The sequence below is a fragment of the Microtus oregoni genome, unplaced genomic scaffold (assembly GCF_018167655.1).
Source record: "Microtus oregoni isolate MIOR12 unplaced genomic scaffold, Mior012 000027F_ref0000203, whole genome shotgun sequence".
Classification (NCBI taxonomy): domain Eukaryota; kingdom Metazoa; phylum Chordata; class Mammalia; order Rodentia; family Cricetidae; genus Microtus; species Microtus oregoni.
This window is the reverse complement of record NW_024543086.1, coordinates 26,245,581-26,272,923: the sequence shown is the minus strand read 5'-3', so window position 1 is coordinate 26,272,923 and position 27,343 is coordinate 26,245,581. Positions and strand designations below refer to the sequence as shown.

Genomic DNA, 27,343 nt, shown 5'->3' with positions numbered 1-27,343 from the left:
TCATTTTACAGCCATGTGATGTCTGGAGCAGAGCCCCTTTATTAGGTGGGAAGTTTGAATGCAGACTGGGGGTCTGTGACAGGCATTGTAGGAACTGATAAAGCCTGGAGTCCCCACCTGAGGGCAGCACGGGACCTGCAGGTAGATGACAGCCTCTGGGCCAGCTGGGAACTACAGCAGCCAGGACAGCTAGAGGAGCTGAAGAGCTTTCAGGACTCAAGGTGTTTGGTTCTCTGAGGCCTGGAGAAGCCATCTGACACCCAGAGTGAGCGTGATCAGATCAAGAAGTGAGGAACGATGCGGTCCCTTTAATGTGTTTCCCTGGGCACTGCCATAACATCCAAGGAGGACGCCACAGGGTGGAGGTCCTGGCACTCTCCTGTGGGGGTGGACAGAGGTAAAGGGGTCAGCAGCAGGTGCCAGTGCGGGCAGTCAAAGGTAGGGCAGTGGGAGCACATGGTGGCTGAAGGCAGGAAAGGGCAGCAGGGGCTCCCAAGAAGGAGCCGGGCTGCAGAACCGTTTACTAGGCGCTGAAAAGCGGCCTGGGAAATGTTCTTGGAAGGCTCTCCCTGAGGTTCTGGAGGAGGCCTGGCAGTCTCCAGGAAGAGGCTGAAGGAGTGCAGCTCCTGTGGCTGTGGCCTTTGGGCTGTTCCTTGGGTAAGGACTGCAGGCAGAGCTTCACTGGGTGACAGGAGAGCAGTCCTGTTGAAATGTAGCAACCAGAGCCGGCAAGGCCAGTGGAGGTGCAAACTGTCATCAGCTGTCACTTGGCCAGCTATCCGTCAGGCAGGTCAAGCTGTGGTCTGTGGCTCATAGACAGGAAGCTGGCTTGAAAACAGAAACATCAGCCCTCTGGCAGAACACTGGCTTCAGTTCATGCCCCAGCCTCAGCGCAGACTGGGAATGCATTCTGAAAGTCCTCAATTCTCTCCCAGGTGGGTAACTGTGGATGCCTTGTATTTTTTCCATCATCCCCTCTTTTTGATGGTCAGATGAAACTGACAACTGTCATGTTTCCATGAAACCTTGGCTGGTGTGTTGGTGCATGTAGTCTGCATTTGTAAGGCAGAGACCAAACACCCTGAATTCTAGGTCAGGCTGGTCTACACTGCAGGTTCTGAGGCAGCCAGGGCTACATAGTGAGACCATGTCTCAAAATAGAGCCCTTCCAAACCCACCACCACCAGAAAACCCCAAACTTATATTTTCAGTTCCACAAAGGGTAAGGGGCCAGGCCTCCGAGCTTCCTGGGTACAGATTCCAGGCATGAGCCACCACACCCCGCCACAGCCATTTCTGATTGCGTTCTTTCTACTCCCTTGGGGCTGCCGGTGCTAGATGGAGGTGGAGGCACGGCCTACTGGCATGCTCAGTGAGATGACCACTAGTCCCTGTGACTGGACCATGAGAACAGCCTGGCTGCAGGCTAGGGACATATGCACGTGAGGTGAACTCCAGCTCTGGCCCTAAGTGCCCCTGACCCTGAGCGACCTTTCAGTGTTGATGGCCAGGACCCCATTCCTCTGGAGTTAAGGGAAGAGCTCCTCACAGATCCTGCGCGTGTCCTCGGGTGCTGTCACTGTGTAGCCCACAGTTCTGGGGTCTGTGAAGATCTCATGATCATTGCCACCCTGCAAAGACACAGGAGAAGAGTAGGCTACAGTTTGTTCTGGTCCCTGGCTGCTGCAACCCTGATGTTCCTAGCTTAGGGAGGTTTCTTCAGTTAATTTTCCCTTAGTTTCCAAGAAAGGAATGACATTTTAGTCACACTGAACAAGGAGCTGAACCTTCTCATGAACCGAGATCGAGCTCAGAACGGGTAATTATGCTCGTGAAAAGCACCAGACACCTTTGCGAGGATCTGGCAAAGGCTATGTTTTTAGTGAGAAAGAACAGCAAATGACAATCTCACAGCTATCAATTTGTCTTTGTGCCCAGATTCCTCCCGAAAGTCACAAGGAGTGTTGGTAGGGCAGGTAGCCTAGAGTGGGGTTGCTCACACCCTGCAAAATGAACACGGCTGGTCAGTCTGCTCATAGCCACTAGTCACATACGGTGACCGAGCATTTGAAGTGTGGCCAGTAAGAGGGAAACTGAGTTGCGTTTATTCGATTTGTGTGGTGGATGTATTCATGTTCCTATGTGTACGCATGCATGCGTAGGGCAGAAGTTGACTGGCTATCTTTCTCAGTTGCTCTCTATCTCATTTATTGAGATAGGTCTTTCACTGAACCTGGACTTCACTGATGAGTGCTAGGATCCACCTGCCTCTGCCTCTCCAGTGCTGAGATTATAAGCACACACCACTATGCCTGGCTTTTTACACAGGTGCCTAGTATCTGAAAAGTCTCTCACTTGGTGGCAAGCGTGACCATGAGCCACCTCCCCAGCTCTGAGTTTAATTATCATCACTATCATCACCATTTCAGGAAGTCAGACGACATAGCTACATCACCATCATCAATCACCATTTTAAGCAAGTTAGGCTACATAGCCCAAGCTGGCCTCAAATTTAAGATTCCTGCTTTGGTTTCCTTTGGCTAGAATTACTGACTCAAGCTATCATCACGGATTTAATGAAATTTAAATGGCCCTCAGTGACTACTTGAGAAAAGACAGGAAGACAGGGTGGCAGGGTGGGGCTACAGAGTAGGCAGCAGTCTGAGGGAGCCCAGTGGTAGGCAGAGATGGAGGGAGGAGTTGGCACAGGGATTCTAGAAGCCACCAACATGATGGGACTATAAGGACAGGATCTCTCTGCAGAGTGGACCACAGGCATTTGGAAGCTGCTTTTGGTACAAAGCATCTACTCCAAACTGCAGTGGCTAAAAGCCACTTCAGCCTTCATATCCTGGTCTCAGCCCTAACTGTATGAGTGTCAGGCACCAATCCCACCTCACACGTTTCAAAACTGGAGGCAATAGAGTCGCTGTCCTAAACTGCAATCACCCAGGATTCCTGGAACAGCAAACTCTCCCAGTAGAACCCCACCCCCAGAGGGGCAATTATCCACCCTGTGCGGCTGTGCCTGGAGCACTCCTCCTGAGGGCCAGTTTATTCCCAGCCTGAGAATTAAAACGGGCTGGATCACACCTTCCTCCCTTGTGCAGACCTCCTCCTCTCCCCAGTCTGCCCTTTAAGCCTAAAGTGTCAGTTCCCTGGAGGTGGACTTGTGGTTACAGAGCCTGGGCTTTTGTCACAAAACTGGTTATGAATGGCTAGGGGTGGGGTGGGGGCAGAGAGAACAATTAAGAGGTTCCTGACAAAAGCCACTACCTTAGAAGAAAAGAGCCAGAAGCAAAAGGCTTAGACTGGTCCTATGCCCGCTGCTACACCCACCACTGATCCACTGATCCACACAGCAGTCTCCACGGTTCTGCTTTGTTGGGCCAGGGAGCAGCACCTGTGAATGCGGACGGGAGCTGCTTGAGGAACTTGCTTTATAATGCCAGGTGTGGAAAATCAAAATTGGGCCGCCCCTAATCCAAGCACTTGGGAGGCAGAGGCAAGCAGATCTTCATGAACTGGAGGTCAGCCTGATCTACTGTGAGACCTTGTCTCAAAAACAAAGCACAAGCTATACAGAGCATGAACAGTGGGTCTGGGAACTGCAGGGTACACAGGCTGAACATGCATGTTCCTGATTCTGCTAGAACAAGCTCAGCCACCCCAAGCTCCCAGAACGAAACTATTCCCAAAAAAGAGAAGGAAGCTGTGCCTGGGAATGGGCCATCCTATCCCCAAGGCATCTGGAAATTAGCCTGTTACTATTTAAATTCTTTTTTTTTAAAGATTTATTATTTATTTATTATGTATAAAGTATTCTGGCTGCTTGGATGCCTACAGTCAGGAAGAGGGCACCAAATCTCATTACAGATGGTTGTGAGTCACCATGTGGTTGCTGGGAATTGAACTCAGGACCTCTGGAAGAGCAGCCAGTGCTCTTAACCTCTGAGCCATCTCCCCAGCCCACTATTTAAATTCTTAAAAGGCCCAAAGTCTGAGGATGGAAAGGGAGCCTGGGATTAATGAGCCCTGGTTACCCTCCCAGTGCTGTTCAGTACAATGCCAGTACTGTCCACAGCCTATGGGCCCCTTTTCACAAGGAGGATCCAGAGCTGCTGCATGGCCAGCGTGTACCCGCTATGCAGACAGCCACCACAGCACAGACTGATCTCTGTACACTTTAGCCTGCACTCTAGGCTTTTAGGTGAGGCAGGCACAGAGGTGAAACGGACTGTTCTCAAACGGAGCAGCTGCTCAGAGGTCAGGGAATCTGACAACAAAACACGCCTGCCCACAGGCGGTGGTGGCAGTGCACGCCTTTAATCCCAGCACTCAGGAGGCAGAGGCAGGTGGATCCCTGTGAGTTTGAGTTCAGCCTGGTTTACAAAGTGAATTCCAGGACAGCCAGAGTGATATAGAGCAACCCTGTCTCAAAAAAAAAAAAAAAAAAAATCAACCAACCAATCAAACAAACAAAAGGCTTGCTGCAGACAGGGCCCAGGCTAGAGTCCTGAGGTTTTGAATGTAAACCTAAGGTGAGCCCCAGTTCTCCCAATCTAGAACTAGTATGCAGGGTGCAACATGGGCTGGGCTGCAAGCCCTGGAATGAAGGTCAGGTCTGTGGATGGCTTGAAACTTGACCACTGTTCCATTTCTCTAGCCAGTGGAGAAGGAAACAGCTATCAGCCAGCCTTGGCATGACCATATATCCAGGAAACACTGATTCTGTGACCCCCAAGAAGTCAACTGCATACCAGAGATCAAAGCCTGTGCCTCTCTGAACAGAAGAACCAAAGCCCAGGCAGTGGTGAGGGGAAGCTTCCACCCTGAAGAACCAGTCTCAAGATGAGTAGTCCATGCACTCTGGTGTTCAGGAAGGCAGGCAGACAGGCAGGGACCCAGGAAAGCCCTGAACTAGTCTGAGGACCTCTAACCTGGTTAAAAACCCTGTTAGTTCAGGAAGCAGACGATGGAGAGCATGGGCTTACCCAGGTTCCCTTGGTAAAGGACTCCTGAAAGAACTGGGTGGGGAGAACACATTGTATGCTATCCCTGGCCCTGGAGGGCAGGACTCAGTCCAGGATGCCAGGGGCCAAGCTCTCACCCAAAGCATGGCTGAGGACAGTAGAGTGTGACTTCTGAATGCACACACTGTCTAGTAAGGTGCCAGTGGCCAGGTAACCCTCTCCAGGGATTTCTAACAAGCCCTACCTCTCAATCTGTCACAGCTAACCTTTCTGCAACACTCTTAGAAAGCCAGAGGCTGAGCTGGGCTGTGAGCAGGCTCTGCAAAAAGATGCACTCCTTGGGGCTGGAGACGGTTTGGCAGTTAAGAAAACTGCTACTCTTCCCAGGGATCTAGGTTTGACTCCTAGCACCCACATGGTGGCTCATGGCTGCCTGTAAAACCAGTTTCAGGGGACCTGACACCCTTTTCTGACTTCCACAGGCAACAGGCATGCAAGTGTACAGATTCAACATGTAGGCAAAACACTGATTAAAAAAACCAAAGAGTAGGGGGCTGGAGAGATGGCTCAGTGGTTAAGAGCATTGCCTGCTCTTCCGAAGGTCCTGAGTTCAATTCCCAGCAACCACATGGTGGCTCACAACCATCTGTAAAGAGGTCTGGCGCCCTCTTCTGGCCTTCAGGCATACAGACAGAATATTGTATACATAATAAATAAATAAATATTTAAAAAAAAAACAAAAAACAAAAAAACAAAGAGCATTGCCTGCTCTTCCAAAAGTCCTGAGTTCAATTCCCGGCAACCACATGGTGGCTCACAACCATCTGGAATGAGGTCTGGTGTCCTCTTCTGGCCTGCAGACATACATACAGACAGAATATTGTATACATAATAAATAAATATTAAAAAAAAAACAAAGAGTAATCCCAGACTACTTAAATCAGTTAAGCCCTGAGAGCTCCCAAGGCCTTGTTTCATCCTCACATGGTTCCTTTAGAAGGGGAACTCTTGCCAATTGGGGTTGTCAGAGACACAGGTTTGTGAGTCTCACTACTGTGGCAAGTGGTGGGGTCATTTCTGGTCTGGGTGATTTACCATCACCCCTTGACCACCCTGATCTGGTTTTCCAGGCAGATGTGCTCCTCAGATGGTGGGAGGGTTAAATGCTGCGCCACTGAACGGGAGGGCCCTTTGCAGGCTACAGCAGGGAGGAACGGTGCAGGGGCTGGGTACAGGGAGCAAGTTCACGGAATGTGCAGCTCAGGCTGGATCCTGTAGGTATGCGAAGACCAGATCCTCTGCTTTCTCCATAATCATACTAGTACTGAGCCAGTTCTGTCATCTGGGAGACTTGGAGGAAAATATCAAAAAGAATCACATCTTGGAGGCAAACCCCCCATTGCCCTGTACCCCTCAACCAGTGACTGTTGTAACTTTTGTCTTTCAGACCCCTTTATGCACTTATGAGCTGACATGGAGAGAGATGACTTTTCCATCATTAGTAAAAACCACAGCACAATATTCTACTGTTGTCCTTGCTAACACAACACTCCACAAACAGATGCATGGGGGGGGAGGGGCTGACTGCCATAACGAATAGACAGCACCTTAAGAACCAGTCCAGATCCCAGCCCCACATCCTGGCGTGCTCCATGGACTCACAGCTAGGTTACTCAGGACAGGAACACACAGGCAAACGCAAGGGTGGCTAATATTCCTTACTCACAAGAATGTTTGCAAATGCCTTCAACCAGAATGTTGCCCACAAGAAGCCTTTGAGATGTAGCCCTCCGGCCTGAGCAGCTGAGTGCCCATTTGTTTCCCCTGGGGAGCCACTGAAATCAGGGGTGTGACTTTATTTCGGCTGGGTCAGCTGGCCTTTGGGGCCGAGGAACATTTTGGGAAGGCAGAACCTTATTTTTCACTCTGTTCTCACAGAGGCTACCCCTGTGTCCCAGCAGACCCTGATGGCAGAGGCTGTGCTGCTGCAGCAGGGAAGCTACAAGGCAATTCTGTCCCTTTGGACAGGAAATGGCTTTTCATTGACAAAGCTCAGCTGAAAACCAGCAAAACCACGCAAGAAAAGCTTGCTGGGTTTGTGTGTGGGATGAGGAATTTGAGACAGGATCCCATTATGTAGCTCCAGGGTGACCTCAAACATGTAATCCTCCTGCCTCTGCCACTCAAGTATCAGGATTATAGGAATATACCACCACACCTGGTTCGATTTAAAATAATAAATGAAAAAATGTAAATGAGGTCATGGCAGTGCAAGAGTTAAGCGGAGCAGCAAGCCCTCTGGCTACAACATGGTGCTCTGCTCTACTCAGCAGTCACAGCAAGGCTCTGGACAGCACAGCCTCCTACACCACAGGGCTGGGGGAGGGTCGGGTCATTTCCAGAGAAGTCTTTTGTGGTAACATTTTGGAGAATGGCTGTGCTGTGCTATATAACCTCAGGCCAAGGCTGCTTTGCTTCAGACCTGACTGCCTTGGAGCAATGGTCACGGTGGCCTTGGACTAGGACTATTACCTGGTCAGAGCTCTGCTACTGTGAAAAACTCCATACGTTTAAGCAGGCACAGACATTTATCTGGAGGCTGATCCCCAGCAACTCATAAGGTCCAATTCAGATAACCAGTTGCCCAAAGAAACAAACCCACACAGCTGTCCTACCTGATAAGACCTAAACTACCAGGGCACTGTGACACTGCCACACCGTCTCCCACTTAGAAGGCCTCTGCAGTCTCCCTGCCGTCTTGCCTGCTGTGGCTACACTGTAACATGCCTAATAAACTCTGCTTCTACCCTCTCTGGTGAATGGACTCATGGCTATGTATCACTGGCCTAGCATGCTGTCCTGCCACAGATCTCTTTCCCTTCTGTAAGCAAAGGCAGCCAGGATGCTGGAGGTGCAGCTCAGTAGAGTGCTTGCCTGGCACACACAGAACCCTGAGTGTGACTGCTAGCAGTGCATAAACTGGGCGTGCTGGTGCAAGTCTGGAGCATTGGGAGTTGGAAGCAGGAGGATCAGGAGTTCAAGGTCATCTTTGGCAACACAGGGAGTCTGAGGCCAGCTTGGGCTGAATATCTGTTTCAGAAACAATGAAAGAAAAAGCAAATTAAGAAACAAAAACAAATGGCACCAACCTAGGCCCAATGACACAGGCCTGTAACCCAGCTTCTTTGGAGGTTAAGGCGGGACGATTAGTCGTGAAAGGCCAACTTGGACTTTAAAGTGAGGTCAAGGCCAAAATGGCAATTTAATAAATCCCTACCTCAAGGTAAGAATAAACGAGCTCGGCTCGGCAAGTAGCTTAGTGGTAGAGTTCTTACCTAGCATGTGTGAGGCCCTGGGCTCAATTCACCATACTGAAAAGGGGTGAGTGGACACTAAGTCAGACAAAAGAAGCTTCCAGATATTCTTTAGATCCACAGCATAATTTCATTAGCTTAATTTTTTTTTTTTTTTTGGTTTTTCGAGACAGGGTTTCTCTGTGGTTTTGGAGCCTGTCCTGGATGGAACTAGCGCTGTAGACCAGGCTGGCCTTGAACTCACAGAGATCCGCCTGCCTCTGCCTCGCGAGTGCTGGGATTAAAGGCGTGCGCCACCACCGCCGGCTAGCTTAATTTTTAAGAAGACTTTAAGCCAGGCAGTGGTGGCACACACCTTTCATCCCAGCACTAGGGAGGCAGAGGCAGTAAATCTCTGTGAGTTCAAGGCCAGCCTTGTCTACAAGAGCTAGTTCCAGGTCAGTTAAACAGAGAAACTCTGTCTCAAGGAAAACAACATCATCATCAACAACAACAAAAAGACCGCAAGTCTGATGTGACTCTTTCACGGTCTACATTCAAAGGGTTATGTATCCCATGAAACTGACAAAGGGATTTGATCATAAACCATCATTAAGAAGGGTAAGGACAGATTCAACGCAATGCCCATCAAAATCCTTCAAAGACCTCGAAAGAATGGTACCCAACTTCGTATGGAAAAGCAAAAAACCCAGGATAGCGAAACAATCCTTTACAATAAAAGAACTTCTGGAGGCATCACAATCCCTGACTTCAAACTCTACTACAGAGCTACAGTACTGAAAACAGCCTGGTATTGGCATAAGAACAGACAGAAGGACCAATGGAACCAAACAGAAGACCTGAATATCAATCCACACATCTTCGAACACCTGATCTTTAATAAAGAAGCAAAAGATATCAAATGGAAAAAAGAAAGCATATTTAACAAGTGGTGCTGGCATAACTGGATATCAACATGTAGAAGAATGAAAACAGACCCATATCTATCACCATGCACAAAACTCAAGTCCAAATGGATCAAAGACCTCAACATAAAGCTAGCCACACTGAGCCTTATAGAAGAGAAAGTGGAAAGTACACTTGAATGTATCGGCACAGGGAACCTCTTCCTAAACCACTTCAGCACAGACACTGAGAGAAACAATTAATAAATGGGACCTCCTGAAACTGAAAAGCTTCTGTAAAGCAAAGGACATGGCCAACAAGGCAAAATGACAGCCTATAGAATGGGAAAAGACCTTCACTCATCCCACACAGACAGAGGTCTGATCTCCAAAATATACAAAGAACTCAAGAAACTGGACACCAAAAGATCACATAATCCAATAAAAAAAAATGGAGTAGAGACCTAAACAGAGAACTCTCAACAGAGGAATCTAAAATGGCTGAAAGACACTTAAGGAAATGTTCAACATCCTTAGTCATCAGAGAAATGCAAAACAAAACAACTCTGAGATTCCATCTTACACCTGTAAGAATGGCCAAGATCAAAAACACAGATGACAACTTATGCTGGAGAGGTTGTGGGGGAAATGAAACACTTCTGCATTGCTGGTGGGAATGCAAGCTGGTGCAACCCCTTTGGATGTCAGTGTGGCGATTTCTCAGAAAATTAGTAAACAACCTTCCTCAAGACCCAGTAATACCACTTTGGGGTATATATCCAAAGGATGCTCAATCGTGCCACAAGGACATGTGCTCAACTATGTTCATAGCAGCATTGTTTGTCATAGCCAGAACCTGGAAACAACCTAAATGCCCCTCAACCAAAGAATGGATAAAGAAGATATGGTACATTTACACGATGGATTACTAAAAAGCAGAAAAAAATGACAGCTTGAATTTTGCAAGAAAATGGATGGAGCTAGGAAACATTATTTTGAGTGAGGTAACCCAGACTCAGAAAGACAATTATCACATGTACTGACTCATAGGTGGTTTTTAAACATAAAGCAAAGAAAGCCAGCCTACAAACCACAATCCCAGAGAACTTAGACAACAATGTAGACACTAAGAGAGACTTACATAGATCTAATCTTCATGGGAAGCAGAAAGTAGAAAAAGACAAGATCTCCTGAGGGATCTCCTGGGGGAGGGGTGAAGGGGGGAGGAGAGAGGCAGGAGGGGGAGCAGAGAAAAATGTAGAGCTCAATAAATACCAATTTAAAAAAAGGGTAAGGAACCAAAATAAAACAAATTAAAAAAAAAAAACCCAAATGGGCATGGTGGTGCACATCTTTAATCCCAGCACTCGGGAGGCAGAGGGAGGAGGATCTCTGAGTTTGAGGTCAGCCTGGTCTACATATTGAGTTCCAGGACAGCCAGGGCTACACAGAGAAACCCTGTCCTGAAAAACCAAAACAGCCAGAAATGGTGGTTCACACCTGTAATCCCAGCACTAGAAGCTGAGGCAGGAGGATTACCATGAGTTAGAAACCAGCTTTCACCACCAAGAGACAAAAATACGGAAATATAAACTCAAGGCTAGCTTCTGCACTGCTTCTTCTTGAGGATGTGGCATCAGATTCCCCCACCGGAGACAGTCCATGGTACTAGAATGCTCTCTTATCTCAAGAGCAGACTTCTTCCCAGGACTGGATCTGAATTCTTTTGGATCTATACTCATCAGTGTGATTACTGGATCATCTGAGGTTCTATTTTTAGCTTTTCTTCTTTTATTTATTTTAACAGCTATTCACATTGACTGCATCATCTACTGTTCTGAGGTAAAGGGACACTGATTTCTACCTTCTTCTGTGTGTCTGTTAGTATGGCCAGTCTAGTGGGAGGAATGTGGCTCTCACTGTGGCCTGAACTTTCAATCTTATGATCTATGATTACAGGTATCAACTCCACTGTGTGTCTTCCTTGGTGCAATCAGCCTTCAAATATGTCTGTGTACCAGAGTGTGCCTGGTACACAGCGGCCAGACAGGACAGGGCATTAGATCCTCATGCAACTGGAGTTATATATGGATTGCGGGCCACCATGTGGTGCTGGGTTTTGAACCTGGGTCTTTGGAAGAGCAGCCAGTGTTCCTTCCACTGAGTCATGTCTTCTGCCCCTTAAATCAGGTTCTTACTTTGCTGCTGAACTGCAGGAGTCTCTGATGTATTTTGGATGGATCGACATGGTTTGTGTTTTTTCACACTTCATAGGCTGCCTTTTTTGGGGTTTTTTGAGAGAAGAGTCTTTGTATATCTCTGGCTGGCCTGGAACTCACTGTGTAGACCAGCTTTGCCTTGAGCAAACAGATCCACCTGCTGCTGCCTCCCAAGTGCTAAGATTGAAAGTATGCGCCACCACCCCCAGCCACAAGCTGCCTTTTCCTCTTGAGGTTTCTTTGCTGTGCAACGGCAGTATTTGTCTGGTCCAGGCCTGCTTGTTCACACGGCTTCCTGTGCTGGTGCTTTCGGGTTAGCCCAAGACAAGTATCCAGAGGCTGCTTCCTGTCTTTTTTTTTTCTAGGAGATGTGCATTGTCAGGCTCACAGATAAACAACCAAACACAGTGAAGCCACAGTCCCCGTTCACAGAGGTGGTACTTGCTGATAATGGAAGGATAAACAGCATACTCACACAGTGCAGGATTATCCACCCTTAACAAAGGAAATCTGCTTGCCTCTGCCTCCCCTGTGCTGGGACTAGAGGCGTGCGCCACCACTGCCTGGCAGCAAAGGAAATTCTTATTGCTGTTTGTAAGGATGGACCTGGAGGATGTTACACTAAGTGAAATAATTCACTGTCACCAGGGACCCTGCTGGAGGTAGACCTCTGACAGGGCCGGTCTTGACAGAGCAGCCATCAAAGGGACCAGCGCTCCATAGCTACATCATTTACGATACCTTACTGGCTTCAGAATGTAATGCTTGAGCCAGAATCTCTACAGCAGAAGACGTGGGCAGTGCAGGGTGGGAAGCAGAAGGGCATAGTAAGAGACCCAAGCCCAATCATAGGCAGTGAGCAGCTGGTACTGAGGCTCCTCTTAGGCCTTGGATGGTGGTAGCAGACACTCGTCCAAGGAGAGCCTCACAATTATGCCAAATGTCTCTGAGGAAATGGCTTCTTTGTGCCCCTGTCTAGCACTGGCTCTTGCTGTGTGACACCCTAGGCAGGTCCTCCCTTCAGTGATCCCTGACCAACTGAGGATCAGACTCAGGTACTTGCACATCTCTCATGTTTATGAGAAGACCCAATCATGCAATCTACAGTGAACATGGTAGCAGTCGTAAAGCAGGACAATAAAGCCACAATGGTGAAGGCATTGTTTGTTTGTTTTGTTTTTTCTATACAGGATCTTGTGGCTGGCCTTGAACTCAGAGATCTACCTGCCTCTGGGGTGTTAGCATTGAAATGCAGAAGTTCGACAACAGGTGATCTGAGAGCAGCCTTAAGTGGGAAGTACTTAATTCAAGAGGCAGACTGAAAATGACCTACAGTCTTTGCTTCCACGGGGTCAGGGCCTCAGAGCTCTAAGGGAAGGGAGGCTAGAAGGTCTAGCAGGTAGAGTGTGAGATGGCAAAACAGCCTATTGGAACTTTCCCTCTCAGAGTCCAAACTGCACAGGAGACTTTCCTACTTACCGGCATAGTCTTGTCTCCAAAGAAATAAATGGTCTTGTAACCATCATGTTCTAGGTGTCTCAGGCAATACCGCTTGTCCCACCCATCAGGAAAGACGTCAAAGCTGATTTGGCCCCCTGCAGGATGGGAAGGGGACACACCAAGAAGGTGAGGCTAAGGAGGGCCTAGGAGGGTTGGGAATGGGGCTCAACAGTTAGAGGGCTTGCCCAGCAGGTCTGGGCTGAGTACAACCCCAGCACAGCCTAGATGAGAGGAGGGAGGGTAACACCTTTTGGAAGATAATGCAGCTTGCTTTTCTATCTATCTATCTATCTATCTACTTATATTTTGATATATTTATTCACCACTTAATGCTACTTATGGACAGGTTCTTTGCTGTTTTTCCCAGAATTATTTCATCTGGGTCTAAGTGATCATCTCTCTTAGTGCTTCTTCAGGGAAGAGACTTACAAGTTTAAATAAGGCAGGCTTAAGTAAAAACCTAATAAGGGCTTCCCTTATGCAATGGAACTATCTGGCATTTTAATATACCCTGAATCAGGCATGCAAGTGCATACATGCCATCCCCACATTCAGGAACCTGAGACAGGAGGCTTATGGTGAGTTCAAGGTCAGTCTGGGCTTCACGTGAATTCTAGGCAAGTCTGGACTACAGAGGAAAAGCCTAGCTAAGCCAAACCACCATCAGTGGAAAATCTAAAAGCAGGCTGTATGAGCTCATCCTGGAGGCAATAGGCTCATTATATGAAAGATAACTTATAGGTAGGTACCCCCTAAAATCATCCATCGTGCCGTCCATCTGTCTGTCCACCCATCTATCCACGTGTATGGGTGTTTTACCTGCATGTATGTCTGAGGAAACCCTGGTGTCAGAAACCCTGGAACTGGAGTTACAGATGACTGTGAGCTGTCATACTGATGCTGCAAATTGAACACATGTCTTCTTGAAGAGCAGTTACTACTCTTAGCTGCTGAGCTAGTTCTCCAGCCACTATGTGGGTACTTTTCAAGCAGCAAAAAATCAACCCACCAAAGGGAGGGGAAAAAACTGCAAAACATTTTCAAAGTTATTAGAAAGGCATTCAGTTAACAGTTCAGGAATTATTAAAAAATCTTCCTGATTGTGTCTGACACGTGGTTCCTTTGCAAGGCCATGTACTGGCAGAGCTAGAGGGCTTTAAGTCCAGACTGATAGTGTGGCCAGGAGAAGTGGACATGTTTGAAGCATTTAACAGGAAAAGATATACTAGACAGACAGCTCAGTGGTTAAAAGTGACTGCTGTCAAGACCTGAATTCAGTCTCTTGGGATCCACGTGGTAGGAGAGAACCAACTCTTCACAGCTGACCTGGGACCTGCACACATGTGTTGTAGCCTGTGTGCCCCACCCCCAACAAACTGAAAATGTAATAATAAAACATAACAGGTATCTGCTACCAAGTGATGACAGAAGTCAGGTTAAGTCTCTGTACTAGAGACACCACTGGCTCAATGACAGTCAGCACAGGCTTTGTGAGCCTGAACAACTCTCTGTTGCTTTCTGAGCCTGATTCTTGCTCTGTAAAAGCCACCCACTAATTTCTGTGGTTCCTTAATAGTGACACACTGCAGGATTTCAAGACATCTTAGTCTACTTCATCTGAGAGGGTCACTGTCCAACACTCCCGGAGTTCAGCAAGACTTCTCTTCCATGCAGAGTGTGAAACTTCTACTGTTCACACAGCAAGAAAGAGAGAAGAGCAGGCAGAAAAAGTCCTGCTGGGTGCACAGGTAGAACCACACCCAACAGCATGGAACCACTTCCTGGCTTGGGGGTATCCTGCTGTGGTTGCTTGTCTACAGTCTGCCTGTGTAACTGTGGTAGAACAGTAGAAAGTAAAAAGTCTACACCAGGATTAGCATGTTGCTTGCTGGGCGGTGGTGGCCTCACGCCTTTAATCCCAGCACTGGGGAGGCTGAAGCAGGTGGATCTCTGTGAGTCTGAGGCCAGTCTGATCTACAGAGTGAGTTCAGGACAGCCAGGGCTATATAGAGAAACCCTGTCTGTAGCTCCAGTTCCAGGGCATCCACATCCTCTTCTGGCCTCCTTGGACAGTGGACGTGCCCATGGTACTGACACATACATGCAGGCAAAACATTCAAACATAAAGTCTTGAGAGAGAGTAATAAGTAAAAGTTTACAGTTTGCAGAGGAAGACTGGGAAGCTCTTCCTAACCCTAACCTTGTGAACAGGGCACAATCAAAATAAAGCCCACCTAATACAAAAAGAGGGAGGGGGCTACAAAAGATCATCATCACTGCTAGCTGGATGCTTTTGGGGCTCCTCAGCTCACCAGCCACTGCCATTCTTGGGGGATGCTTTGCCTTTTCTTAGCAGCCTATTTCTTCTACATTGACTTTGAAAGCATGACCTTCCCTCCATTTCTCCTTCTGGCGGCTACTGGGATTTTCACCTACCCTACACTATTTTTCTCTTAAACTAATAAAATTACCCTCATGGTTCCTTCTGAGTCTGTTTCTAAGTTCTTTTTTTTATCGAGACTAAGGGCCCTACAAGGGAACCACAGATTCCCCAGTAGCAACTTTCCCTCAGCACAGCACTAGGCTCTGCGGCAGCCCACCACACACTCTAGCACACAGGGACCAGAGCCTGGGGATGCACCGTACCTATGGAGAATGTGAGGCCTTTCCCTGCAAATTCCTTCCTCAGGTCCTCTACGAATTTCTGTCGTATATTTTCTTTCTGAGAGATACAAAAAGACACCAATTGTCCATTACATCACAGTGCAGAAGCATTTTAAATACTGCCCACAGGCTACACGGTTGGGCTTTTCTTCTCAGACCTGGCCGTTGTCCAAGTGTGTCCGAGAACTTACTTTATCAAGTTCGTAGAACTCAATTCGTTCTTCTTGGCTGCAACTTCTCCCAATAGGGGACACGTTCAACATGCCATTTCGGAATTCAATGAAAGTTCCCCTGGGCAGGAACAGCATCAAAATACAAAATACCTTATTTACTCACGCAACATTACATTCTAGAAGCAGGAGTATGTGACCCAGGTGTCTCATGGGTTGTACACCTTGGAAGCTTTGAGTCACATAGTATGACAGACTCAAAATATGGCTAACTCAGATTGAGATGGATGGAGACTTAGCATGGAAAAGGAATGGAGTCATCTTCGCAGATTTTTGTGTGTGTGTACATGTGAATGTGTGTGAAAGCACAGGTCTCCAGCGGTGTCTTCACTGACTGCTCTCCACCTTATCATCTCTCACTGAGTCTGGAGCTCCCCAATTCAGCCTATAGTGTCTGCTCAGCAAGCCCCAGGGACTGGAAGCATGTTCTACCAGGGGGCTAGGGAGCAAACTCGGGTACTCAGGCTTGAGCAGAAAGTTTTTTACTGGCTGACCTACTTTCCCAGCTTTATCTCTTTTTTGAGCAAAGCAAATGGAGATGTAGTAAGGAAACAAAATCAAGAACTCCCAAGAGGGGGAAGGACCCCAAGGGAGGAATAGTCCACACCCCACTTTTTGAGACAGGCTCTTATGTAGCCCAAGCTGTCCTTGAACACGCCATGCTGCAGATGATACATGGGATTACAGGCTTGAGGCACCATGTCTCACTAGTCATAATATTTCACACTGACTATTTAATAAAGTGATGTTTGGATATACGGGGTTAAGCAGGGTGTGCTATTAAAACAATTACCCTGTAGCTCACTGTTTCTACTGCAACTGATCAGGACGTCTCCTGTGCTAAAGGCTGGGAAAGGACCCCAGCATAAGGACACTTGCTCCTTCTGCAGCCTCATCTGTGTTGTTAGTGAGCTCTTGAGGGGAGTGATGTCATTAAGGGAGGACCCAGACAGGTTCTGAGACTATGGTTCACAGAGGAAACTATTTATTCAGAGGCAGACTGCTTATTCAGGCTTGATGTGACCACAGAAAATGAAACATGCCAACGGTTTCAGTTATTCCAGGGAAGATAGCTAGAAACTTTTTTAAATCATGTTTTTAGTTTTAGACTCAGAATATATATTTAAATTTGTTTTTAGAGATAGCATTTCTTTGTGTAACAGTGCCCTGGATGTCCTGGAACTTGCTTTGTAGACCAGGCTGGCCTTGAACTCACAGAAATGCCTGGCTCTGCCTCCAGAATGCTGGGTTTAAAGGCTAACATTTTTACAAATTTATTTTGTGAGGGGCAGGTCAGAGACACCCATGCCATGTGGGTCCAGGCATGGGTGTCCTGCTCCATCACTCTGCTTCAGTCCTCTGAGACAGTCTCTTCACGAGCCAGGCCAGATGGTGGGCCAGCAAGTCCCAGCGGTCCTGTCTGTCCTCCACACACGTGACCACGGCTGACTTCTGTGAGGTCTGGGGATTTGAACATGGCTCTTCATGTTTGCACAGCAAGCACTCTTTCTCAGTGAGTCTAGAACCCTCTAACCTCACAATGTAATTTTCTTTAAGCTATGCAGGCCAAACACATTTGGTTTTGTCTACCTACCCTGGAGGCCTCCTTAGACTTACAGATTGTAGGCTTCTGATGCCTTTTAAAATTGTGTGTGTGTGTGTGTGTGTTGTATGCATGTGTACATAATGCATGTATGCACACTAGTGTTTGACATGGTTTTCACCACTGCTCTCCAGCTTATCTTCTAAGACGGTCTTTCCTTGGAGCCAGACCTCATAGCCTGACCAGACTCCCAGGAGACTTTGTCTCTGCCCCTCATGGCTAGAGTTTCAGACATGACAATACTTAGTTTTTACGTGGGTACTGGGGATCTGAACATTGGCCCTCGTGCTGCTGTGACAGGTACTTTAGCTATAGCAAACTCCCAAGACCCTTTTGTTCTTTTTTTTTTAAATCTTTTTTAAAAAAATATTTATTTACTTATTATGTATATAATATTCTGTCTGTGTGAATGCCTGCAGGCCAGAAGAGGGCACCAGACCCCATTACAGATGGTTGTGAGCCACCATGTGGTTGCTGGGAATTGAACTCAGGACCTTTAGAAGGGCAGGCAATGCTCTTAGCCTCTGAGCCACCTCTCCAGCCCCCTTTTGTTCTTTTTAAAGATTTATTTATTATGTATACAGTATTCTGCCTGCATGTATACTTGCATACCAGAAGAGGGCACCAGATCCCATTACAGATGGTTGTGAGCCCCCACATGGTTGCTGGGAATTGAACTCAGGACCTCTGGAGGAGCAGCCAGTGCTCTTTTTTGTTTTCTTTTTAAAATTTATTTAATTTTATTTTATGTTCATTGGTGTGAAGGTGTTAGATCACCTGGAACTGAAGTTACAGACAGTTGTGAGCTGTTATGTAGGTGCTGGGAAATTGAACCCGTGTCTTCTGAAAGAGCAGTCAGTGTTTTTAACCCCTGAGCCATCTCTCCAGCTCCCAAGACCCTTTTCTGAGATAAGGTCTTACTCTGTAGCCCAAGTAGACAAGAAACTCATTATGGAGTCTAAAACGCACAGCAATTCTCCTGGCTGACAGCTGACTCATCACACCTGCCCCACCCCATTTTGTTCAAAAGAGGGTCTGTGTAGCCCTGGCTGTCCTGAAACTTCTCTGTAGACCCGACTGGCCTCCAACTCAGAGATCCACCTGCCTCTGCCCTTGAGTGCTGGGATTAAAGGTGTGAGTGCACCACTATACCTGCCCCCCTTTAATAGTCTAGCTATAACTTCCAAGATGGCCCTAAACTTGTGATCCTCCTGCCTCAGCCCCTCTAGCACTGAGATTATAGGCAGATGCCACCACATCAGGCTCTGTGCTCTTTCACAGGATTCTCTCCTGACAGGCCAGAGCTGGCACAGGTTTCAGTGTCTGGTCTGCACAGCACTCCATCACACGGGTGGGCACCTTTTTTACAACCATCTTCATGTGGTTGGCTATATAAACTATTTACAAGTAGTTGTACTAAGTGCTAGGTTCTGGTCATAAGCATGAATCCACCTAAAGAGTCCACGGCTCAGCTGGACAGTGGTGGCGCATGCCTTTTAACCTCAGCACTTGGGAAGCAGAGGCAGGTGGATCTCGTGAGTTCCAGGTCAGCCTGGTCTACAAGAGCGAGTTCCAGGACAGGCTCCAAAGCTACAGAGAAACCTGTCTTGAAAAATAAAGAGTCCATTACTCCATATCTTAGAAGAGCCTCCTTTGTTAAGAGTGAACCCACCTTTTCTTAGGGAGTTTAATTTTTGCAATGTAGCTCAGACAGTAGTTGATCAGGTCTTGGATCACTGCCTCCCCCAGATGACCTTGAATACTCTAGGTAAACAAAGCATAAGTTATTTGATATAATAGGAAGTACTTTCAAATTGGCTTCACGGCAAACCCAGATCTGACAATACTGCCAGAAGCCTCAGGCTGACTCAGCTGGGTCAGTGACATACCATGCTGTCCTTTCACCTGTTTCTCATTTCTGGTGGTGGAAAACATCAGGCAAAGCACAGACCTCTCGGTCAGAAGCACCTTTTGCTTCATTACTCAAGGATCCGTGTTCATTCTCTTTCACTTTCCAGATGGGCCAGAGAGCTTCCTGCAATTGCTCTAAGTATTAAGTACAGCTTCTCTTCCACAGCCCCTGGCTGAATGATGTGCTCTAGCTTTGGCTATTGTAATAGAAACACTGAACTTAAGCAGCTTTAAAAGGCTATTATAAAGATGTAGTCACTATCTGGAACAAGCAACAGCTGTGTGGGGCAAAATTCAAACTTAACAAAGAAAACAGTGTGAAGATTCCCTCCCTCCCACCAAGCTCCAGCACGTGCCCGGAGGCATTCAATCATTACCACATGTAATGTGTTGTTCTATGCCCCCTTTTCTTTATTGTTTTTATAAATTTTGAGACACTGTCTCATGAAGCTGCCCAGGTTGATCTTGAACTCACTTTGCAGCTCAGGCAGCCCCTGAACTTTTGACCTTCCTGCCCCAGCGTTGATTTACACAACTTGTTAGTAGTTATACAGAATGGGCTGTATACTTAAAAACTTACCTGTTTACACAAAAGCTTCCCATCTTTGTATGCTACCAGGCCATTCTCTGGAAACACATAATCGTATTTCTCAACCACTACAACCAAAACAAGATTAAAAACTTAGGATGCATTGAATAGAAAGAAACTTGTCTTTCTCTTTCTTCCTCAACGCCTTACCGCAAGGGCCCCGCTAAGCACCTTCCGGCTGTGCCAACCTTCTCATCAAGAGGTTGAACTTCGACAGCAGCTTAAGTCTAGGCGATCACAGACCCTGCCTCCAGCCTGCCAGTGTGTAAAGTAAGATGCTGGTCCCTGCCGCCTCCCAACCCTGTCATGAACCAGCAGGAAACAGGGACAAAGAGGACGGCCACCCTCAGCTCTCAGGCTTCCCAGATCAGGTCTGACAGGCTCAATTTAAAAATAAAAATTATTTTGTGTGTATGTATGCACTTGGGCATGTACACACCATGGTGTGTGTGTGTGTAGGTCAGAAGACAACTTGTGGGGTTGCTTCTCAACTTCTCGTGGGTTTAGTACTGAACCTGAGTTAACAAGTACCTTTACAATTTTCCCAACCTCAAAATAATGTTTTTATAAAAATAAAAATTTTAGCCGGGCGGTGGTGGCGCACGCCTTTAATCCCAGCACTCGGGAGGCAGAGGCAGGCGGATCTCTGTGAGTTCGAAACCAGCCTGGTCTACAAGAGCTAGTTCCAGGACAGGCTCCAAAGCCACAGAGAAACCCTGTCTCGAAAAACCAAAAAAATAAAAAAAATAAATAAAAATTTTAAAAAGCTGTTTTAAAAAGATGATTCTTATGCTCATTTAGACTTGAAGACTAATACATAACCCACAAAAGGTCTGCCTGCCTCTGCTTCCCAAGTGCTGGAACTATGCCCACCTGTTTGTTTTTGAGACAGGATCTCATGTAGCCCAGGTTGGCTTTGAACTCATTATATAGTCCAGCATCACCTCCAGATCACAGCAAGTCTCCTGAGTGCAAAGACTACGGGTATGTCCACTACACCTGCTGATGCTCATGCAAGGTGAGCTTTTAGCTGCCTTCTAGTATAAGTGTTTTGACTCTCGCTTGTTACACCTCTCAAACACCTAGCTCTGGTACTGTGATACAAAACCTCTCAGAGTACGTTGTAAGTACATTCTGGAGGTAGGGATGGTGATCAACCCCCGTGATGGGATTCTTCTGGGCTACATATGACTTGTTAAGTTACTAATAGCATCTCTAAAAAGAGTACCTCCAGGAAGATGAACTGACTCTTACAGGATCTGATATGACCCAGACTTGTACTTTCAGATAGACATCCGAATCCCCAACCATGGGAACATGATGCCCAGGACACACTGACAGCCTGGGTTATCAAACTGTGTGTGGGTGCCTGTGTGCATGCACTCTACTGCCTACTAGTGGTCAGAGATGGTACTAGGTATACTACAATGAACTAAACTGCCCAATATGTCCTTAGTACTAACATAACCCTAGGACAACAGTGTGCTTTTGTCTATTTTAAACTCATGTTGGTTTGAAAGAAAGAAAGGAAGGAAGGAAGGAGGGAAGGAGGGCGAGTGAGCAAGCTGGGCAACGGGAATTCCAGCACTTGGGAAGAGGAAGGAGGCGAATCTCTGTGAGTTCGAGGCCAGCCTGGTCTGCAGAGAGAGTTCCAGGACAGCCAGGACTACACAGAAAAACCCTATCTCAATAAAAAAACAAAAAAAATTATTTGATATATATTAGTATTTTGCCTGCATGGACACACGTGCACCTCATGGGACTGGAATTACAGACAATTGTGACCTGCCATTGGGCCTGGGAACTGAACCTGAGTCCTCCATAAAAGTACCAAGTGCTCTTAACTACTGCTAAGCCATCTCTCCAGCCCCACCTGACTGCAAACTCGTGACTCCCCTGTCTCAGCCTCCCAGGTGTTTGGTTCACAGGAGAGCATAACACACTACAACAGAGAGAGAACTATTCGTTCATGGATCTCTCTACTCACTGCTTCTTAGAGGCCGGCTACCCCAGAAACCCTGGGAAAAAACACAAGTAAGACATTGTCTGGAAGACAACAAAGACTGAGTTTACATCAGAGTGCTCATCAGCAGGGCTGGGCACCACAATTTTGGTGCGATACTTGCTAAAATATATGTCCAGTTGTTAGAGACCTGCTGTTCCACCATCACCAGGAAAGAAGCCAAGAGACTCTCCAGCTGGGTGTGGTGATTGATGCCTTCACTCCAGCACTCAGGAGGTGGAGACAGGATGACAAGGTGAGTCTGAGTCCAATCTGGGCTAGAGAGTGAGACCCTATCACAAAGGCTCTCTATCTTCCCAGTCCTGTGCTGGAGACCCTGGTGATGTGGGGAGCCTAGTGACTCTCATGATGAGGGAACCCTGGAACACACTCCATTAGGGCTACAGGGACAAGGTACTGAGACGAGAGGCATACAAATTTGAGTCGACAGCACAGCCAAGAGGTGGGGCCTGGTCTGAAGTGAGAGCAGTGAGGACATGAAATACTAGAGGGAGAAAAGGTTCCACAAGTGAGACCTTCAAGGTGAGTCTAACTGGAAACCTGAGTCAAGGATTCTATTAAAGATCACAGAACTTACTTTTATAGGGTTAAAGCAAAGGCCAAATAAGGGTAGAGAAAATGTTTTCCCAGAGAAGGTGGAAAGTATGCTACATGAGTGATGGTGGCTTCGGACTGCAGGGGACACTGGGCGGCAGGTCTCAGTATCATCAGAAGTTAATCTTGCTAGAGTGGAATTAGCACTTACCATCACTTCCCAGTTGCTCTTGCACTTTCTCAAAATCTGACCCACCTACCACTCCAATTTTGGTCTTCTGCCTCAATTTTTGTAGAAAGCCATCCATGTCTTTTGTAATTTTCTACATGTCAGGAAGGAAAACAGGACGATTCTGAGTGATAATAATCAGATGAACTGCAAACTAATTTAGCTCTGATTTTTACACTAGGTCTGTAGAAAAACCTAATATTTAGTTATATCTATTCCCACTTGTTTAGTCTCTCTCTCTCTCTCTCTCTCTCTCTCTCACACACACACACACACACACACACAGTTGGCAACAACTTGCTTTTTCCATTTTATGTTGTGGTGACCTTTTAATAAGACATAGCTCTAGCTTATTCCTTTTTGTCTGTTTTGTTCAAATGTATCTCTGTGCTGCATGCATATAGTGCCTGAGGAGGGCAGAGATCACCTAGAACCAGAGTTGCAGATGGTTGTGAGTCACTACGTGGATGCTGGGCCCTTTGGAAGAGTCGTCAGTACTCTTAATCATGGCACCATCCCTTCAGTCCAATCTTCTGTTGTTTAAAGGTTTTTTCATACTACATGCATATGATTTAATATGTCAGAAGTGGGTATAGTGTCACAAGTCTGTGATACCAACACTTGGGAAATGGAGGCAGGAGGATCAGGAGTTCAAGGTCAGCTTTGGCTACACAGCTGGATTTACTAAGACTGTCTTTTAACAGAAACAAAAACAAACTACAAAGAGGTGAGGTAGCATGATGATCGTGGTCTAGAAAGTTACTAAGCAAGAGGAAATCAAAATTATTATGATGAAATGTCAGCTGCTTTTAACCGAAGTGACAGGGATATGGGTTCTCTGTTCACTGTCAATGATCTCTGTGTGAGTTTTCAGGATGCCAGAACTGGAAAATGATGGAGGCCTATGTCCTTTTTCCTTTTTTTGAAAGCTTTTCTCAAGTCCTACTGTTTAGGGATGGAATGAAAGAAACACCCAGGAAGGGCTGGAGAGATGGCTCAGAGGCTAAGAGCACTGACTGCTCTTCCAGAGGTCCTGAGTTCAATTCCCAGCAACCACATGGTGGCTCACAACCATCTATAATGAGATCTGGTGCCCTCTTCTGGCATACAAACATACATGGAAGGAATGTTGTATACATAATAAATAAATAAATCTTTTTTTTTTTTTTTTTTTGGTTTTTCGAGACAGGGTTTCTCTGTGGTTTTGGAGCCTGTCCTGGAACTAGCTCTTGTAGACCAGGCTGGTCTCGAACTCACAGAGATCCGCCTGCCTCTGCCTCCCGAGTGCTGGGATTAAAGGCGTGCGCCACCACAGCCCGGCCATAAATAAATCTTTAAAAAAAAAAAAAAGAAAACACCCAGGAAGACAAACTTCTACACAAAAAGGGAAATGTGCAGACGTCTGGACAGGAGTCCATGCTAACTAGATTGAACCCAGGCAGGTCATATCATGTCACAAGAACTGCAATAAAAGATAACTTGTTCTTCCTCTTCCAGACCACACTGTGATTAGTGATGTCTAAGAATACACAAGGATGGAAGCAGGAAAGGCTGATGATAAACAGATCTGTGCTAAAATATTTAATCACAGTACCCAGCTCTCTTTAAAATTAGTTTTGTTTTATTGCTACAATTGCTTATGATCATTGCAAGTATATTGTTCCAAATGTGTGAAAGGGAATACACTCTGGATCACCTACCTGGCTTCTCTGCTATTTTATACTTCATGCTTATCTAGCCCCATTTACCCGGGAAACAGAAGCACTTTCTCAATATCTAGTACCTGGAGTGGCTCCACCCTAGCACAGTGAAAGGAAATGACAAACTGGACATCTAACAGTGCCCGAGACCCAGGGACTTTCACCATCACAGCTGCTATGAGAAGCTGAGGCAGTCAGGACTTCACTGGTTTCAGTTTTCTTACGTTTGAATGGTAGTAGCTAGTGGGGCAGTGGTGCGCACCTTTAATCCCAATAGTTGGAGGCAGAGGCAGGTGGATCTACAGAGCGAGTTCCAGGACAGGCGTGGCTACACAGAGAAACCCTGTCTCGGGGGATGGGGTGGTAGTAATAATTGTCCCGCCCAGGAGGAAAGGTGGTGGCAGACTGCAGGTTCAACACCATACAAAGGCTTAGGAATGGAGACTCCTGACCACTACTGCTCCTGGACCAGACTGAACAATGGTTTGTCTCTATAATTTTATTTTTATTATGTATGTACATGCATGTACATGTGCCACAATGTACAAGGGGAGGTTAGAAGACAACTTGTGGGTGTTAGTTCTCTTCTTCCACCATGTGGGTTCCAGGAATTGAACTCAGTCAGGTCCCAAGGCTTAGGGGTAAATGAGTCTACCCATTGAGCCATCTCAGTGGCCTCTGTAATAAATTAGAACACAGCTACTCAAGTTTATATATGGTCTGTGGCTGCCTTTGCACTAAAGTTGAGTAGCTGCTACAGGCCATGCTTTACAGAGACAAAAGTACTTAATATATAGCCCTTTACAAAATATGAATTCTGCTTCCTGTTCTAGATTACTATCGGCTTTTGTTGTTTTGAGACAAGTTCCCCAGGTTTGCCTCAAACTCATTATTTAGCCCAGGCTGGCTCTGAACCATCAAATTTTCCTGCAGAGATTAAAACCCTATGCCACCTGTCCACCTTTCTATTGACTTAACTCATAAATGTGTATTGAGCAATGAAGCTGAGCTAGAAAGGGCTCTGGAGAACGTGTGGTTTAATGCCTACCCTAGATAAATCAAACTGTGGCTCAGAAAGGTAGAATGAGGTAGAAAGGGGTTGGATGGTGGTTTTTCTAAAATTAAGGATGTATTTAAAAACTTTATGAAAACCTATTATTTTGTAAAGCATATGTGTATACACAATATCGTTTCAGAAGACAAGAGTTATTAAAAAAAAAATCCCAGTGCCAGGTGGAGGTTTTGACCAGAGAGACCTGAGACCCCAAAACAATACAGGCTTTTGCCATTGCTCTTGGTTGCCTACCCTAACTAGATGTTAAGTCCCATATTGCTGAAGGCACAGCACTCTTTGGTTCAAGACAGAGAAATCAGGCTGGAACTGACACAGATGGCTTTGGCCGTGCTGGAAGGTGCGATGCAAACCACCGCGGGGAGAAAAGTCATGAATGCTATTTCCCAGTTATGCTACAGCACTGACATGCTGAGCAATGCATGCTCACCTGTGCAACGGGGGCATGCTTGTTACACAGGAAACCAGATCACTTTCTGACTGGGTGTGAGACCTGCCCCACAGGAGGGAACAGTAAACCTAGTCAAAACCCTTGACTTAGGAGCTCATAGGCCCTATGGGAGGACCTACTACTGCTGTCTTGCTAAATGGACATCTTGTTAAACTGCTTCTAAATATTTATGTTTACACCCATAGATTAATGCTGCTCTCAACCTTGGGAAGCAAAGTTTCTTTTTTGTAGTGGGCATTAAAGCAGACTTATGTCTGGTCAAAGTGGTAAGAGTAAGTGCCCTAAATGGGACATCTTATCAATCCTGCCAAGGCTCAGGGAGTTGAAAGAATGTAAGACCCAGAGGATGAGGCGTCTTGAGAAACGCTGTCTCCTCAAGAATTCCCAGCTTCCGTGGTTACCTGCACAAGATCAAGTCAGCTAACTTTCCAGCACGGATGGTGGCTGCAGGGTATGTTGCCTGAGCCTACGTAGATAACTACACAGGCGCGTGCTTATGTGTGTGTGTAACACTAAGTGAACTTCGTGGGCTATTAAAAAAAACATGGAAATGGAAGAGGGATTTGGGGCAGGTGTCCTCAATAGGGAACACAGAGAAGTTGGGGGTGAATTTGACCGAGATACACTGTACACATGTAATTGCCAATATATCTAGGGTTACACACACTTAACTAGGGCTTCCGGAACACACCCTATGAAATCTGAAAGAGGTGGAGTAGACGTGGCGACATTTAAGCTATCTGTGCCCAGCCTCAAGTCTGAATTACTCCTGCTCAATCACTACATTGTGCAAAGGAGGTTGATCACAACAACCAGATCTGTGAGCGGGAAGGAAGTTCCACTGGACCTTTGTATGCTCTCTAGCAGACGGTCTGGGACCCATCGCTGCAGGGGCTGCTGGGAGCGGCTCACCTTTGAGGCTTGATCTGGGCTCGGTACTGTCACGAATTTCTGTCATCCTCACCAACACCCCATGCAACAGGCAATACACCCGTTTAAAGTGGCTTCAGGGGCTCCAAGAGAGTGATTTGCTCAAGGTCAGAGAACTGAAAGCCTGCCTTTGATACACTAGACAACACAGCCAAAGGTGACACAGCAGGTCGAGGGCCTAAGCTGGTCACCAATCCCCAGGCCCCCAAAGAAATTCAGACCCGAACTTTCCGACTCTGAACGTTTCCTGCTGGAAGTTTTTTTGGCCCCCTCTTCCTCCGCACCCCGCTCAGGACCCGCATCTCCGGGTTCCCGGGCGGTCGTCACCGCGGTCTGGGCGCTGAACGGGCTCCACTCCACGGCCGCGAGCCTCCCGGGCGCCGCCTACCTGCCGCGGGGCAGTCAGGGTCCCATCCACGTCGAAGAGGCAGAGAGCAGCCATAGCTCCAGTCAGAAGACTCGTTGGCACCCGGAACTGCACCCGGAACTTCCGGGTCCACGCCGAGGCCCGTAGTCC

The 27,343-nt window shown here is 46.9% G+C and overlaps 1 protein-coding gene across 1 annotated transcript; it reads right to left on the bottom strand.

Annotated features, from left to right (window-relative positions):
- Positions 1–288: 288 nt before the first annotated feature.
- Positions 289–27,341, bottom strand: Pmm2 (phosphomannomutase 2). Its single transcript, XM_041676071.1, has 8 exons — positions 27,215–27,341; positions 22,656–22,767; positions 19,879–19,955; positions 19,060–19,151; positions 15,746–15,845; positions 15,537–15,612; positions 12,870–12,985; positions 289–1,631 (listed from the first exon to the last, which is right to left on the bottom strand). The coding sequence occupies exons 1-8, from the start codon at positions 27,266–27,268 to the stop codon at positions 1,530–1,532; spliced, it is 729 nt and encodes a 242-aa protein (XP_041532005.1). The 5' UTR covers positions 27,269–27,341; the 3' UTR covers positions 289–1,529.
- Between the last annotated feature and the right edge of the window lie 2 nt (positions 27,342–27,343).